The 16,773-nt window shown below is 36.3% G+C and overlaps 1 protein-coding gene across 4 annotated transcripts in view; it reads right to left on the bottom strand.

Annotated features, from left to right (window-relative positions):
- CDKAL1 (CDKAL1 threonylcarbamoyladenosine tRNA methylthiotransferase) overlaps nucleotides 1-16,773 on the bottom strand; it is a 640,596-nt gene that overhangs the window by 223,013 nt on the left and 400,810 nt on the right. For all 4 annotated transcript variants that reach the window (XM_082415179.1, XM_082415181.1, XM_082415180.1 and 1 more), the window contains one exon: nucleotides 9,015-9,160. In XM_082415179.1, the coding sequence (XP_082271305.1) occupies nucleotides 9,015-9,160 (146 nt within the window). The remainder of the gene's footprint in view (nucleotides 1-9,014; nucleotides 9,161-16,773) is intronic.

Below are 16,773 nucleotides of genomic sequence, written 5' to 3'. Positions count from 1 at the left end.
TAAAAATTACATTGCTTAGCCTTTCTTTCTGCCAAGTGCAAACACATGACTAAGTTCTGACCAATTGGATGTAATCAAAGTAACATGTGTGACCTTCAGAAAGCATTTAAAGGGAAGGAACACATACTCTTCTTTGCCTCTCACTTTCCTACAGACTAGAATGCAAATCTGATGGCTGGAGTTCAAGCAACCATGTTGGACCATGAGATGAAAGCTTTAGCCTGCCTGCATCCCTGATATGCCAGAGCCTTATAAAGCCCTACTGCCTAGTCTGGACTTCATTTGCATGACTGAAAAATAAACTTCTACTTTCTTTATGCCATTACTTTTTTTCTGTCACTCGCAGACAAACTGAACTATGACTTTTATATACATAAATATACTTGTGTGTGTGTAAGCTAGTTAAAGCCTTTCTCAATAGAAGTAGGTTTTATGATATCATAAAGAAACTCAAACCTACAAAGTATAATTGTCTAAGGAAAAGAGGCTGGTTTTCATGTAAGACCTGTAATTCAGTATTTCTTTCTTATTCATGGAAAGCCTATAATAAACATTTATACTCGTCCCCACCCGCTATACCAGAATTAACGTTAGAGTTTCAATATACTTACCAAACACTGTAGTTACAAGTATTTATATAATATTATCCATGATTTAAGAATGTCAGTCCCTAAAAAACAGTTATCAAGTTTTACTGTGTTCATATTCTACACCTAACAAGTGCCTAACATATATTCTATAACCAATTAATAATAGTTGAATAAATGCAAGACTCTGGCTCCTTTGAAATTAATTCACAGTGATGTTTTTTGGTCTTATTTCCAGAATTTAATTTAAATTGGTCAGATTTTAATAATCTGAGATTCAAACTTTAAAAACAATTGTGGCTTACATTATCTAATCTTTTCCCCATTGTTTGCTGCTGACTTAGTTTTGGCACCTTTTGAATAGTACTGCAAAGTCTAGTAGAACAGTCAAAATTACATGCACTATACATGCTCCCTTGATTTGTTGTTGTTTCTGTTAAGAATGGAAGGTCCTGGATAGAATAATGAGGACTCAGTGAATGTCCATCAGAGGATGACGACAAGGATGAGAAAGGGGAGGCAAGAGTGACCAATAACTGGTTCTCTCTCCTTATGCAGCAGCAAGTGAGAAAATGATCAGTGCTAAGAACTGCGGCTGCTTATGAGCAGGAGTTGGAGCTGTATATTTAATATACTTGGCTCTAGGGAAAAGGATAACTAGGAGGTAGAAATGAGGACTTACAAAGTGTTTACAACAAGCAGGTTATGTAGGATGATAGCTCTGCAACACATAACCATTAGTACAGCATTTTATTTGCTTATATACACACTTCATGAAGAACGTACAGCTTATAGTTAAAGATGTTGTTACAGGTAAGCCACTCATTACTTTTATTTGTAGGTTTCCTCCATGTGGTCACATTCAAACAACTTATCACCCCCTTAACCCAGTGACTCCACCTGGATGGGGAGTAAAAGCTAAAAAGGGCATACTGACTATAGAAAGAGGTATTAAATTTTTAAGAGAAAGCATGTAAAATTTTAAAATTTCTCTTTAAAAGTATAGTACAATTTTTAATTGGAAAATTATCATGATCCCTAATGTTTCTAAAAAGTATCCTACCTGAAAAAGCTAGATGCCATGATAGCAACAAGTAAAGTTTGGAGGATCACAGGCTGGAGCCTGAATCTGAATCTGCCAGTTACTAGCACAGTAACTTGGGGCAAGTCTCTTAACTATGTGCCTTCATTTCCTCACCTGTAGAGTGGGGGTAATAATATTTCCTATCTCTTGTGTGCCACGGTGAAAATTACATGAGTTAACCCCTATAATTTGCACATTACTTTCGACACATTATATGCTCAATAAATGTTGTCTAATAAGTATTGTGAGCTATTAGCCAGCAGGGGTCCACAGAACACTGAATCTCTAGGAAAGCAGAGTACTATCTTCCACTAAAGGGAATATATCAGTTTCTCTGCAAACATCAGGGGATTTTCTTGCCTATGAAAAGAGAACTTTAATTAAAGCAGACTGAGAAATACTACTCTAAGCCTTAATGTTATTGGTTCCAGAGTAAGTGCCATTCTTCAACAAATACACATTATCCCTGCTTCTTGTTCTTGTGCCCCTGGTTGCCATGTACACAGTGCAACCATATGGAGGTCAAGGGGGACAAACCAAGCACTGTGCTAGGAACCGAGGATGCGGCCATCAACCAAGGACCAGGAAGACTTGTTCTCATATTAGCCATGACTACAACCTAGTAGCTTTTGAACACTTATAGTATTTGGTAAAGAAAGTAATCTAACAATACTTTTTATTTTCCCATATAACCCAGAGCACCTAGCCCCACATCTGCTTATAGGAGGCAACTCCAGTTGGCATTTGACCCTTACCATTTTCATTTCCCTAGAACTGCAATGTCCCTTGGTTTCCTTGGTGTTATTTCCCTCTGGGTCTCCTCCTACACTGGCTTGATTGTGCCTTTTCAGCCTCTGTCACAGGATCCTTTTTCCTTTTCCACCACTCAAGTATTGACGTTCCCTGGACTTCTGTTCTTGGTCTGTTTTCTTTCTTTTGGATGATCTCATCACCCACAGCTTCGTCTACTCCTCAAATGCTGATGACTGCCAAGTATTTCTCTCCAGACCCTCATCTCCCTCCTGGGCTCTTGACCCATATTTTCTATAGCCTGCAGGAGCAGCTCTGGATTGCCTACAAAGGACTTTCAGGTTCAATATGTCTAAAACCAAAGCCATTATCTTTTCCACCCAATTTCCTCCTTCTTCTCATTTCCTTATCTTGGTTAACTACATCTTCTTCTACTATGTCTTGAGATAAGATACCGAGGAGCCATCCTTGACACTCATGCCTACTTTCCTCATCTTCCCTTCTGGGCGCACACGGTAAATTTTTATCTTCTCAGCATCTGTTGAGTCCACCTTACTGTCTCCATCCCCAGAGCAACATGCCTTAGATGAGAACAACAACAGAGTACTGGCTCAGCAATAACATGGCCTGAGTTTTCATCAACGTTCTGTCACTAACTGCATGACCACGGGGAAATTACTGAACATCTTTGGGCCTTAAAAATTAAATAAGCTAATATACGCAATGCCTTCATAGCAGTATTTGGCACAAAAGTGAAACTCAAAAATATTAGTTATTGGTTTTATTACTATTAGCATGTTAAGTAGTATTATTGATATTGTTATTGTTCCATTTATTATAGTGCTGGGCACAAAACAGGTAAATGAAAAAGTGAATCATTTAATTAACAGGTATTATTAGAATGGGCTGGAAGATTGTTACACAGTAGAAACTGAGGACCTAGTCCTATTATGCATTAAGTCACTATGGGATTTCAACAAGTCTTTTTAACCATGTGAACCCTGACCTTCACTCTATAAAGTGCAGATTAAAAATATCTAACCTAGATACTTGCCAAGGTTTTTGTGACAACATCCTGACAATATGTGAGCCCTGTGGAATAAAAGAAGCACTCTGAAAGGAAAAATGCTTGCTATTAGTATATGACTTGACAGACTCTAATGTTTACATCAAAACGCTGAGGTAGAGAAAACATACAAAGGATTAAGGGAAGGGAGCGTCTCAGTTCCTAAAAGGAATAACACAATCATATTACAAAAGGAGGTGGAAAGAGGTGAGTGGTGATGAGAATTCTCTCTGAACCAGGCTAGAAGGACAATAGAAAGCTAAATCAATAGAAAATTTAATTACCTTCAAACCAATTAATCAAATTTGGGGTAATCCCCAAATAATACGGTATTTAGCACATGATGTCAAAATCTTCCAAATATAAATATAATACTATGTTCAAAAAGGAAAAAGTAAATGATTTTCTACTAGATAACTCTTCCAATGATATGTATTCATTCTCTTGAAAAAGTTTAAAAGTAGCAAGGGAGAGAAGGGAAAAGAACAGAACTTCACTACCTCAGAAAGAAATCTGACAAAAGATAAAAGTGTGAACAAGACCCTAGGGACTCCCAAAATAACAACCTAGTTAAAGGTATTAAGGATGATGAAAAAGAGCCAGAAAACATCTTGGAGGGAAGTGTTTTGCCTAAATTATTTTGGAGGTGGTTATTCAGCAAACAGAAACACATCTGGGAATGTATCTGGAAGAAAACTTAATTATTGAATACTTGTTGAATCATTCTTTTTTCTTTTTTTTTTTGCAATCTTCTTTTCTTCTATTCTGACAAATATTGCTATTTACGTTTCCAAGCCACTAGGAATAAAACTAGACAGAGGGGGAAAATAAACAGAATAAAATACAAGTTTAATATAATTTGCCTTTTATCAGATTGTGCTCCAGTATGGACACACGGATGACAGGGACTAATGAAGAAAAAGAACTCAGGATACTAATGAGTGAGCACGACTTTTTTGCAGATAGATTGGAAAAGTAGGAAATAGGACAGGCTGGATGATATGAGATAACTGTGACTCAGAGAAATCATCCTGCCAGATTGACCCCAGCTTCATGCCCTTGTGCCCCTTCACTGTCTGAGCGTACAGTGGACAGGTCAGAGGACAGAACTTAATCTGCAAAGCTGCCACTTCCCCTCTAGTTTGTTTTCCCCACAAAAAGATTCCCCTTTACCCCTGAGTACTCATTAGTTATTGGTTGTGGCATTTCACTTGGAAATCTCTGGGTATAGTAAACTTAGGGGTGTGCGAATGGATATCACAGGGCTAAAAGGGTTAGTATGGGACACAAGACAAATTAATCCAGAAGTACACAGTACACTGACAAATGATCATCGTAAATTCTGAGATAGATAATACCATGGAATTAAAAGTCAACACAAAGACGCTAACAGTATGGTGCAAGTTACTTTAGATCCATGCAACTTGCAAGTGAAAACAAACTGGTCATTAATTCATTCAAATTTTATTTACTGAGTGAGGGAGAAGAACCTTGTCTCCCAAGTTTAAGGTCTAGTTAACATAAATCAAAAGGTCACTGGACTTTTAACAAAATAATTTGTGTAAACGGTTAGGTCTTTTAATTCATAAACCACTTCATTTCTTAAAATGTATCTATCAATAGGACATTCTTGCATATTTCTTTCACACTTTCATATGTGAATTTGAGGACTAAGCGATTCTTTTACTCAGCATTAGAACATATTCTTGAGAAAAGAACTCTACATGTTGTCATTTTTTAAAAATATATGTGAATATACAGTTTATGTTGGGGAGTGATTGTGTAAATTCAACGCTGCTCAAATGGGGTAGGACCCAATTAAAGTTTATGTCCAAGGCCCCAAGGTCCTGGGAACCCTAATTACATCCTTGCCATATATCACAGTGAAAAATCCTCTCATTGGGAAGTAAGTCTTTAAAATTACACGAGAAAATAAAAATAAATGATTCAAGTTTTCTACTTTTTAAAATCCCAGTATTATGTTAAAAAGACAACAGAGAAGCCAGTAAAGTGACAGGTAATGAAAACAGTAAAATTTACGAGGTATTTATTAAAAATTATAAAAACACAAATCTCTCTCAAACGAGAATCGCATCTCTTGCTTTGTTCTATGCAGTTTTCTTCCACATCCCTATAAATCCCATTACATATTTCAAGAAATCATCTTATCCATTTAAATAAAAACATCAAAGGACTTAATTTTCCAAGAGGATTAATACATTTGAATAGAATAATTTCAGTCATATGATTGTCTGCTCATGACCAGCCGTTTTAAATTAGTATATTAAGTAATTTAGACACTTTTCTTTGCAAAGGTTGCCTGATTTAGTACATTCCCATATGCCTCCACACGTGCTAACACTACCAGGTTATCTTCAATCCAGCTGCCATTATGGGAGTAGCTGCCAACTTTCAACCAACTGAAGAGAATAATGAATCAGCTTCAAGCTGGCTCATATGTAAACTTCTACTGCTCCCAGCTAAAACAGGGGCCAATTTCAACTGTAAAGAAAATTAACTAAAAAGATTTCACCTCCACTGTTTGAGAAACATGGCACCACGAATACCGCTGAACTAACAGCTTAAAAGCATGCAGCTTTATGTAAAATCCCATAGTGTGGATTTCAGTCTTAAATGCTGTAGGTTGTTTTAAAGATTGGATTTTTTGAGGAAACAGATCAGGAAATACCTCATCCCTAAATTCATAACATGAATATTTGAGAAGCCTCAAACTGCTGGAGAAAAAAATAAATAAAGGAGACTCTTGTTTGTTAAAGGTTCATTACAAAAAAGACTTCAAAGGCTTCAGAGGAAAAAAGATGCAAATGAAAAGGGCCACATTTATACTCCTTCTAAAAAACAGAAGGAGTGAGCACCAGACACTCCATTTTAAGTGAGAGCCATTGTATGAATTTAGTGTTAGGCATCAACTAGGGCAATGTGGTAATATCAGACCCTCTTTCTAAGGATGACAATACTGTATTAAATTTCAATAAACACTGAACTAAACAATTTTATGCTGGATCAGTTATCCAGACTAGTGGTTCTATAGAAACCCCTGAAACTTTGGTGTTTCCAAGAATCATGAATCTATTTGGCATAAAGCTATGCTAGTTTTTATAGGGAAAAGTAAGCAAATGTCAGAGCAGAAGAGTGCTTAAAATATTTCATTTATTTCTAAATGTCCATCATAGTTGGAAATTATTCACTGGATAGATGAACTTCCCTGAGAGGACAGGAAAACTTTTCCACTAGAGAGTAAAGTTAGATTACAGAGTCCTCACAAGATTGAGGCTATACTATTCTTTACAAGCAACAGGATAGATGGGACAAAACATACAATTTTTTGGTTCTGATGAACTGTCTAAAACTATATATAGTACAGAGTTAATTTTTAAAAAATCACCTGGAGATGCTCACTGGCTAGACTCATATTCTCCAATCCCAGGGAGTCACAGCACTTGAAACTGAAATTGTGGATGGATGGGTGGGATAGGTTGTCTTCTCCAGGCACCTCTAATTTCCTCTCCAGGGATCTCTGATACTTCCAGTGCTGGAAATACTGGAGATCCCTAGGTAGGTTCTGGAGTCTTCCAGACAGTTGGGATAGTTCTAGAAAAGTCACATGGATGCCACAGTGTAATTCAGAATCCAAAGAAAGAATAATGAGCTTAGTACTATTTTCTAATACTTTGATGGGATCATCTTTTGACCCCTGTTTAGCTCACGGATGCTGTTGAAACTGTTCAAAATGCAACAGATTTAAAAGGTCCATCTTTGGAGTAACATAAAAGGCTAAAAGCTTGTTGGGAAATTGTTGCCCAGTTAAGTAGCCTCATTAATTCCCCAAACAACTGAGTCAGCACTCACCCAAATGGAGGTAAAAGGAGGTGTTGATTCCTTAACCTCACTGAGTCACATTAACACAACTATTTGGAAAGTGTTCTAGTCCATTCTGCACAACAGCCTGCATGTCTACACTCGGCAAAATCTTGTGCCACAGGTACGGACTGTGTGCATTATTTGCTACTGCTCTAGTAAGCAAAAGGCAAGAAATTTCACAGGTGTAACCAATTATTTGCAATTCTGAAAACATGCTATTCACCAGCACCAGCGTGCCCAAAAGGACTCTCTTACATGAGACAAGTTTACCTATAATAAGCTAGAATAAATGCAAAGGAGGGATACAGGCCAACAACAGACATCTAATGTAAAAATCCTCATTCTTTAGCCTTGCTCTCAGTTCTGTTCAAGATCAGGAAGTATTAGAGATCCATTATTATTCTGTTTTCAACTTTGAAAGTTGTATATACTTAACGATTATAACTATGAAATCTTAGAATAAATACACTTTCTATTCACTGATTTGAATATTCGAACAATTAGCTGTATTTGCTTTAATGCACACCAAGTGTCTTTATTTCTGGTGGTTAGGATAATCAAGAAATGCCTAGAGGTGAAAAAAAAAATCAGACACATAAAGGGAAGATGAGGAAGGAAGGAGAAAGTAAGCTGAAGAAGAAAAAGATTTTTAAAAGATCTGTATGTAGTCAGGATAAGTGACTAATTGAAGGTGGAAGAAATAATTGCTTACAATTTGTATAAAGCAATCATATCCACGTAGTACTTGGTACAAAGGTACATAATTATAAACAAGAAGATGGAAATAAAGAGTTGTATTTTAATTTAGGAAAACAACAGAGGAAAAGACTATGGGAAAAAATTATGGAAAGTAGAAAGACCCAGGCCACAAATATGCCAAGATAAATGACATAGTCCCAGCGGGGAGAACAGTGCCCCAGACGAGAACATTCTGTATGACCTTGGCCAGCATTATTTCCTGCCTTTTATAATCACAGAAGGCATTCAACGTTTGGTGATGATGAGAAGTAGGATTTTGAAGAATATAATTATAGGCTGCAAGTGTTTTCTGTGGAAGCAAAATTATCATTCATGTCTGAGATTGTGTAAATGTGCCTTAATTTTGGTCAATGGCAATTTGAACTTTAAAAAAACAGAATCCCCAGATCTCCTCATAAATCCCATTCTGCAAGAAAACCACAAGGATAAGTGTGTAAAAGCAAAGACATTCCCAGATACTCTTCAAAAAATGGTATCTCATAGAAAATTATCTCTTTTGTAGTGACATGATTTGACCTACCTCCACATCAAAATCAGTTGACAACTTCAAAAAGCCACATTAAAGGAGATTTAAGCAGAGCAAAGCTAAAGCAGTTTTCATCTACTAGGTCAGGTACAGAAATGATCACAGTGCACATTACCTTAGGAAGACTGGCAACCTTACACAAATTAATGGGGTGCGATGCACAGATGGAAGGTGGGTAAAACTGAGGGGCAAGAAGAAACCACATCAAGGGTGTCTAAGGAAAACTTAAAGGCTTTGAAAGCTTCGAAAGTCTCACCTCTCTCTGGTACCTTTAATTGTGGCTACCATAAGTGCATTTTTGCCACATGCTTTTAAAAGAAAAAAGGAGATGGTTATTTTCTTAAATGCTAACAGACTTACTTGTCTTTCAGAAAATCCACTACTCTTTTGAAGTCAGCCACGCAGTATTCTCTTTTCATGTCCATGAGCACAGAGTCAGAGGCAGATTGGACTGGTACGTGCAGAAAGGCATAGACTCGGGGGTGACTAAGGATTTTTGCCATTTCCTTGAAAAAGATGGAAGGAGAAAACAATCACTTTAACAAATCAGAGAATGGTTTCCCTCAGATCAGTTCTCACGAGTGCAAGCAAAGACACACAGCTGAAAACGGACCAATCTTCTAGGCTCCTCGAGTGAAAGTCCACCGGCATCACTCTAGGATGACATCTGGGAATTTAACATGACTTTCGGAGGATTTCACAGAAGTGTTATTTCCTCACGGTCATTGCCTGTCTTAGGTGACAAAACAGACATAAACTCATGTAATGCCTAGAGAGTAAAAAAGGTTTTTGCATACTTCAAAATAAACACCACTCCTCCCTTCCCTCAAAGCAGTGTTATATTCTGTCCTGTTACATTAGCAGCAGAAGCAGCAACATTTAAGGCAAACGGTCAAAGCTGTAGAATCCTGTGTACTTGAATAAAGTTCCCAAATTTAGGGCAAGTCAACACTTTTTTTTTTTTTTAAACGCTGAAGGAGAAAAAGAAATCTGTAACTCACCTGTTTCTTTTTTAGCTAGTTAGCAAACACTGATTTTTGAGTATCTACTATGCAAAAGGCAGAGTATCAGACAATGAAGCCAACAAGTTCACCAGTGGTCACCTACTGCTATCTACCTTTAAGCTGCAGAGCTCCAAAGAAGAGAAATAAGGAAAGAGCAGAAAGAAGAATCTGTCTTGCAAAGTTAAAGAGAGCAAGTTTAAGTGAAACAAATTAGGAAATTCAGAGGTTGTTCTAAATTCCTCCAAGGATACAAAGTGGGTAGAAAAAAAGAGTGGTAAAAGGAAAACGGTGGTAAGGAAACCATTTATGATTTATGTGAGCAAGAAGAAAAATGTGACTAATTTATGGCCCATCAATGGGTTGGGGGAGAAGAAGGAAGGAGAAAAAGAGGGGGAGGGGAAAAGGGGGGAGAAGAGAGAGAACACTAAAGGTCTAACAGAGATAAAAATGTCAAGAAAGGAACTGCTCTTTAATAACTTGCATGTGTCCAGTGATTTTCAGTTTTCAAAGTACTGTACCATACTTTCACAAAGTACTGTACCATACTTTCACGTCTGTCATCTCATTTTATCGTTAGAACAGTATTTTGAGGGATCTCATGGAGTCAAAGAGCCACCTAAATTCCATACAGTCACCTCTCTTAGCTATTCAGGGGCCAGTCATGCGTATGTATCACCCATACCCTTCATTCCTTCATTTTCTTTCCATTGACTATAATATTAGTATTTTTACCAAAGTGGAAGAAAAGAGTGACAAACTAACCATCTTCTTAGGAGCAGCTTAGTTGGTTTAAAAAATCCTTCTAAGAGATTCAAATAACCAAATGATATTACTCATGGATATCCTTTATTGACCTTCTCTTCCAGGAATTAATAGGGATATACCTTGTTATATATGGATTACTAAATTGGAACTGAAGTTCAAGAATTTCTTATTTAGCAGCAAAATAACTGGCTAACACACCATCTGAAGATTTCCTTCACAAAACTGTTACATTTCTTGGCTGGGTATTTAGTTAGAAGGCTCTTCATCTCCTTACTCAACACCTTCCATGTATAATAAGGCTGTGGGATGCAGGGCAACATTTATCACTACCTACTCTACAATAAATATGTTGTCCTCCTGCTAGATTCTCTGTCTTTCAGGTTTTTCACACTTGAATATCAAGATTCTTGAACAGTGTGAGAAAAACAAATTATACAAAAAGCTCTGTTTTCTAAAGGCGCAGGACTCAGCTTTGACTAACTTTCAACGTACATATTGTGGTAAAAAAAAATGACACCTTAACAAATAACACAATTTGTGAAATGAAATTTTACTCTCAATCTCTGTGCCTTGGTTTTCTCATCTGGAGAATGGAGATAGTGGTAATACCCACCTCACTGGGCTACCAGGCCGTTGTAAAAATAAAATAAGATAATCCAGTATGTGCTTATAGGCTGGCGCTCAATACATAAATTATCTAACATTCTTCTTCCTTGGAGAGTATTTAAAGTTCATGGTAACACGTTTTCAGACACATGAACAGGAATTTATCAATAAACAGAATAGCTTTTCAACAAGGCAGTTTCCTTACCTAGTAAGTGAGGGAGAGATAACTTGTACTGACTTGCAAAATCTAAATTTGAAAGGGGTTCCCAGTAAACATGACCCAGGGCCAGAAAGGGTGCAGTTTCTGTTGGAAACACTCAAGGTGGCCTTCTCCTATAAACAGGATACTGCACTAGATGAAGCACTGTCCTATTATAGTATAACAATTTTCAAATTAAAATGTTAATAGCAAACAAGTAGGATAAATTTGGTAGGGTTTTTTTCCCCTTTGGCTCTCAAAATAAGATTTCCCGCTAGTAATTATCTTCGGCTTCATACTACAGACTTTGTAATAGTAGGCACCAGAACACAAAATAAAAATAAACTTGCCCCTTATTTAAAGTCTGTATTTCTTCTACTAAAAGAATCACGACTTAACGTAGATTAATGTACCCCAAAGAGACAAAGTACATATTTTTTCTTTTGTTTTTCCTTTTATCCCTCTTCTCACTCAGCACTGTTGGTTAAGAGTAACCTTTGGGCTACTTCCCCGTTCAAAATTCTTCTCTATTTTTAAGGTTCAGCTTAGAGTTACAGATTCTCTGGTGCAAGAGATGACTTCCTCCTCTGTGATTCCTCAGCAACCTGCTCCTGGTGTTACCAAAATATCTCCTGGGTTCTACTTTGCAACACGGGTCATACATCTCCAGATGGAAGGTGGACAAGGGCTGCGGTTATGTTTTACTCCTCTCTGGATCTCTACAATGGCTAGGACTGCTGAGTACACCGCCAAACATATAAACGTAGATCTGAGTCAAAACTACATCAAGATACAAAGAGAGAGATTGAAAATATAATTGCTATTTGATAGGAAGACAAATTTTCAATTAGCTCCATTTGGTTAAAGCAGGTAAATAAGCACATGTTCAGGCAGGTAAACAAGCAGATAATCAGCCTGCTTTAATTTTATAACAGAGAAAAATTATATATGAATATGTAAGTAAATATATATCTAAGAAAAGACCAGATTCTTTATAGGTAGCCCCACCATGGGTTATAATTCTAAAAGTCTGTTGGAGCCTCGGATTGGAATGACAATGTACACTCTTATGGAAATAATTTATAAATGGTGTGCCCAAGAGCAGCAGCCATGAGCAACCCTAAGCTCAGAGCTGGGTAAGAGAGTCTGAGTAGACAGGCAAGTATGTGTGCAGACACGTGAGCACACAGGCCTGTGTAGGTCCGTGTGTGCATGCATGCACATGTGTGTGTTTTAAGGAGCCCTGGTAGCAACTAGCATAGAAATAGTATCTATTTTAATATATGGTCATTTTTTATTTAAGGGTTGATGTACCAAGGCTGCTTAAAATAGATGGTGACTGTTTTATAGGCAAAGACCAGAGAATGTCTAACAGATCAACAAAACAGTATTTCTATTTGGTGTTTTCACATGGGGTTTTCCTATTACAAATTGGCGTTCATCTCACTGTTTGTGATTTTTTTAATGAACTTAAAAAGCAAAGAAAAAATAATGAATGAAAACAGGCTTAATTTTAAAAAGCAATTTATGTATGGTGCATTTTTAAAAGAAATGTTAAGTTTCACTTTTATTGTCCAGCAGTCATCAAATTAATCATCATATTCTACCTGGTTCTGAATATATATACTACCAGCTGAACAAAGTCACTCAGTGTATATTAATACTTGCATTCAGATGTCTCTGCATTCACAGTGAAAGCCCTCTCAGATTATAGCTTTGTTAGGAAGTATTGTCTCTGCATACTTAAAATGCTAAACTTTATGTAACATTGCTATGTTGTTTTTTTTTTCAGCTAATCTAAGATATATGTTGAAGCAAGAAAATACCCCCCCCAAAAAAAGACAAACTATACCATTTACCCTTAGGCATAAAAAGATAGCTTATTTGACATATAATTCACATACCATACCATTCACTCATAAAATGTATGCAATTAAATGTTTTTTAGTATATTCACAGAATGGTGCAGTTTGCCTGGAAATTTCTTGTTTATCACTCAAGATTAAACTCCATTTGGGGTGGAACTTTCCGTGGCCCATACAACGCTTAATTTCTTCATCCCCTGTTCTACTTTTGTAATTGATATACAATTCCATTCCAGTATTTATTGAAAACTGGTTAAGAAAAAGGACTCAGCAGTCTGACAGGCTTAGGTTCTACATTTAGTTATTTCATTTACTGCTCTTCATTGCAGACAAATTATTTAAATGTCTCCGAATGTTCATTTTCTTCATTCATAAAATGACAATGTATCAGTAGAATGCATTAGGTTATGCTGTATAGCATACGATCTCAAAAATCTCAGTGGCTGAGCCCGCGTGCCACAACTACTGAAGCCCGCACGCTGCAACTACTGAGCCCGCGTGCTGCAACTACTGAAGCCCGTGCACCTAGAGCCCGTGCTCCGCAACAAAGAGAAGCCAGTGAAAAACCTGCACACCGCAAGGAAGAGCAGCCCCCGCTCGCGACAACTAGAGAAAGCCCGCGTGCAGCAACGAAGACTCAATGCAGCCAAAAATAAATTAAAAAATTAAAAAAAAAATCTCAGTGGCTTATAACAACAAAAATGTAATTCTTCTTCATGCTACATATCTTTCATGGACTGGCTAATAAAGCTTTGCTCAAGTTGCTTCCACTTGCAAACTGTGAATGTGGAAGAGGGAGAGGAAAAGAGAATCATTGGCTTAAACCTTCTTCCCGCATTTCACTGGTTGTTGCAAGTCACACAGCTGCTCCTGAGCTTAACTAGGCAGAGATTCTCACACTCCCACGGAGAGGGAAAGCAGAATATTTGTAAACGGTGATACGATCTACCATAGAAATAATAAAAATACCTGCACTGTGGAGGGAGGAGTCAGATGAGATACATAAAGTATCAATACTCAGTCGAGTGCTGGACACAAGTGAGTGCTTCCCCATTCAAGGAGGCAGTTGTGTTTACATGTTTGTTTATAAAATGCAAAGGAGGTTACTGCCTTCTTTGCATCCCCATCCCAGAAACACAGTTTGCTGTTTAATAAATACTTGTTTAGCTGCATCATTTCACATACCAAGCAACTGTAACTAGAGCAGTGAAATCACCAGAACGTTCTTTTAACTACCGCATGACGTGCAAAACGAAAGTTACGTAAAGTTAGCATCATTTGGGATAATCAGACCATAAACAAATAAGAGTTAAATATTTCTAAATAAATCTTTAACATCTGCCTTCCCATTGGGTTCTTTAATTATTTACGTCATATTTAAGAGAAGCCAATAGAATTGTCTGAGTTGAACACTCCGTCTAACTGGGTTGCATGTATTATCCCCACGAAATTGATCAGGTATTGATTTGTTCTTTTAGTGTCTGGCAGACATGGTCTTTTTTTTTAAATGGAAAAAAGGGCAACTATATTTTAAATATATATATATTATATATATATAAAATATATAAACATATATACTTTATATATACACAATTTTTAACATACACCTATGCATGTTATATAGTGTTTGAATCACAACAGAGTTTATTGTTAGTTTTCTTCTCCGTTATTTTATTTTAAAATTAATACAGTAAAATTGACTTTTTTCTATGTGTTCAGTTTCATGAATTTTAACATAGGTGTAGATTCATGTAACCATCACAACAATCCAGATACAAGAACTCTTTTGATTTCTTGGCATTAGCAGAGCAGAATAATAATTTAAAAATAAAACAAAACACTGATAATACCAGTTGAACATAAATGTGTGTATAATTACAACTCTTAGCATTTTGACATTAGTATTAATGTATATTCTTATCTTCATAATGTGAAGTCTGATTATTGACTCTGACACTAAGATGAGTGGTAATGGTAAAGGGGGACTGAAGTCCTTTTAACATTTCTATGAAAGCTAATTAGAACACATGTTTTGTCTCAACTTATTTTAATGCAAATATTGGAAATGTTAACTCTTTGCAGTTTAGAAGTGAATTTCCTGTTATAATTAAGTTATAGATCAAATGTAAATTAGAATCTGTTCACAATATCCACTTCTTTTCATTTGGGATATAAGGATTGGAAGTGTTCTCTTTTTGTGTTCCTTGTTCACTTTCTGATGCTATTAATGATAATTTATTTTTAGATGGCTGAAAGTAAATGTAGGTGCTGGTAATTGACTTAGTGGCTGTTACAGTGTCATTAATGAAATAATGGATATGACTCTGATCTTATTTTATCTTGACCTATATGACTTCTGGAGCATTGAAGGTGACTCCAGAAATAGGATTTCCTAGAACACAGGCACTGATGTTTGACCTTTACCTAGAATTCTTTGTAGGATTTACTCTAAAATAACCATTTTGATTAATCAACTGGGTTATTCAATCATTCATTCATTCAACTGTAATTTAACTGTTTAAGTGCCAGGCATTAAGCAAGGAAATGGAGAGATAGAGAAAAACACTGTATACTCTTGGGGTATGAGCATGTATGGTAAAATTGTAGGACAGGGAAATAAGAGCTAATTGAAGTCTGTACAGTGTGCTCTGGCATTGAGAGTAAAACTACCTAAAAAAGAGATATTTAAAATAACATAACATTGCTACAACAGGGATGAACTTTGAAAACACTATACTAAGTGAAATCAGCCAGACACAAAAGGACAAATATTGCATGATCTCACTTACATGAGGTACCTAGAAGAGTCACATTCATGGAGACAAGTGGGGGAGAGAGGCATGGGGAGTTTATTGTTTACTGGGCACAGAATTTCAGTTTGGGACAATGAAAAAGCTCTAGAGATGGATAGTGGTGATGGGTGCATAATACTGTGAATGTACTTAATGTCCCTGAACTGTACACTCAAAAATAGTCAACAGGTAACACACATAAGACATAAGGCTGTATATCTTGTAAAATGATCCAGTAACCTGTCATATCAGTTCTGCTTCTTTTAGTCTAATAATATCAATTATACCTTTAAAAGTACATTTGGGAAAAATAAGGAGTACACTTGGGGACCACTTAATGATTCTCTACCTATTTACTCTTTTATCAAATATACCAACTGTAACGTTTGTTGAAATCACTTTAAAGAGAGAATTGTTTGTTTGAGGGTTGGACTCACAGATCTTATAGGCTGAACCTGTTACATACTTCTAAAATAAAGATGCATATGGTAATTAGTGTACATAAAATAATGAAAAACACTGTTCTTTTTAAAAACGAATGCTTTTCTGTATTATAAAGGTAATATATATTCATTTTTAAAGTTTTGGAAAAACAAAAATAGAAAGAGAAAAATAAATCATAGTTAAAGCAATACTGTCACTATCATCTTGAAACAATTATATTATAAAATTATATTTGATACCATCTGGTGGGTTTGGAGAAAGTAAAATGATTTTCAAAGAACAAAATATTAAGTTAATAATATTTCTTAACAATGCATCATTCAGTGTGAGCTCAATTTCTTCAAAAATGAAAGAAGTAAACCTTTCTTCTAAGCAGGGTTCAAATCACCCAGGCACTTATACTCAAGGGGCTCATTCCACATTAGCATAACAGGAGAGAGAAAT

Source organism: Balaenoptera physalus (assembly GCF_965194825.1).
Source record: "Balaenoptera physalus genome assembly, chromosome: 11".
In the NCBI taxonomy this organism is placed as follows: Eukaryota; Metazoa; Chordata; class Mammalia; order Artiodactyla; family Balaenopteridae; genus Balaenoptera; species Balaenoptera physalus.
The sequence above is the reverse complement of the archived record's forward strand: the minus strand, read 5'-3'. Positions and strand labels throughout refer to the sequence as shown.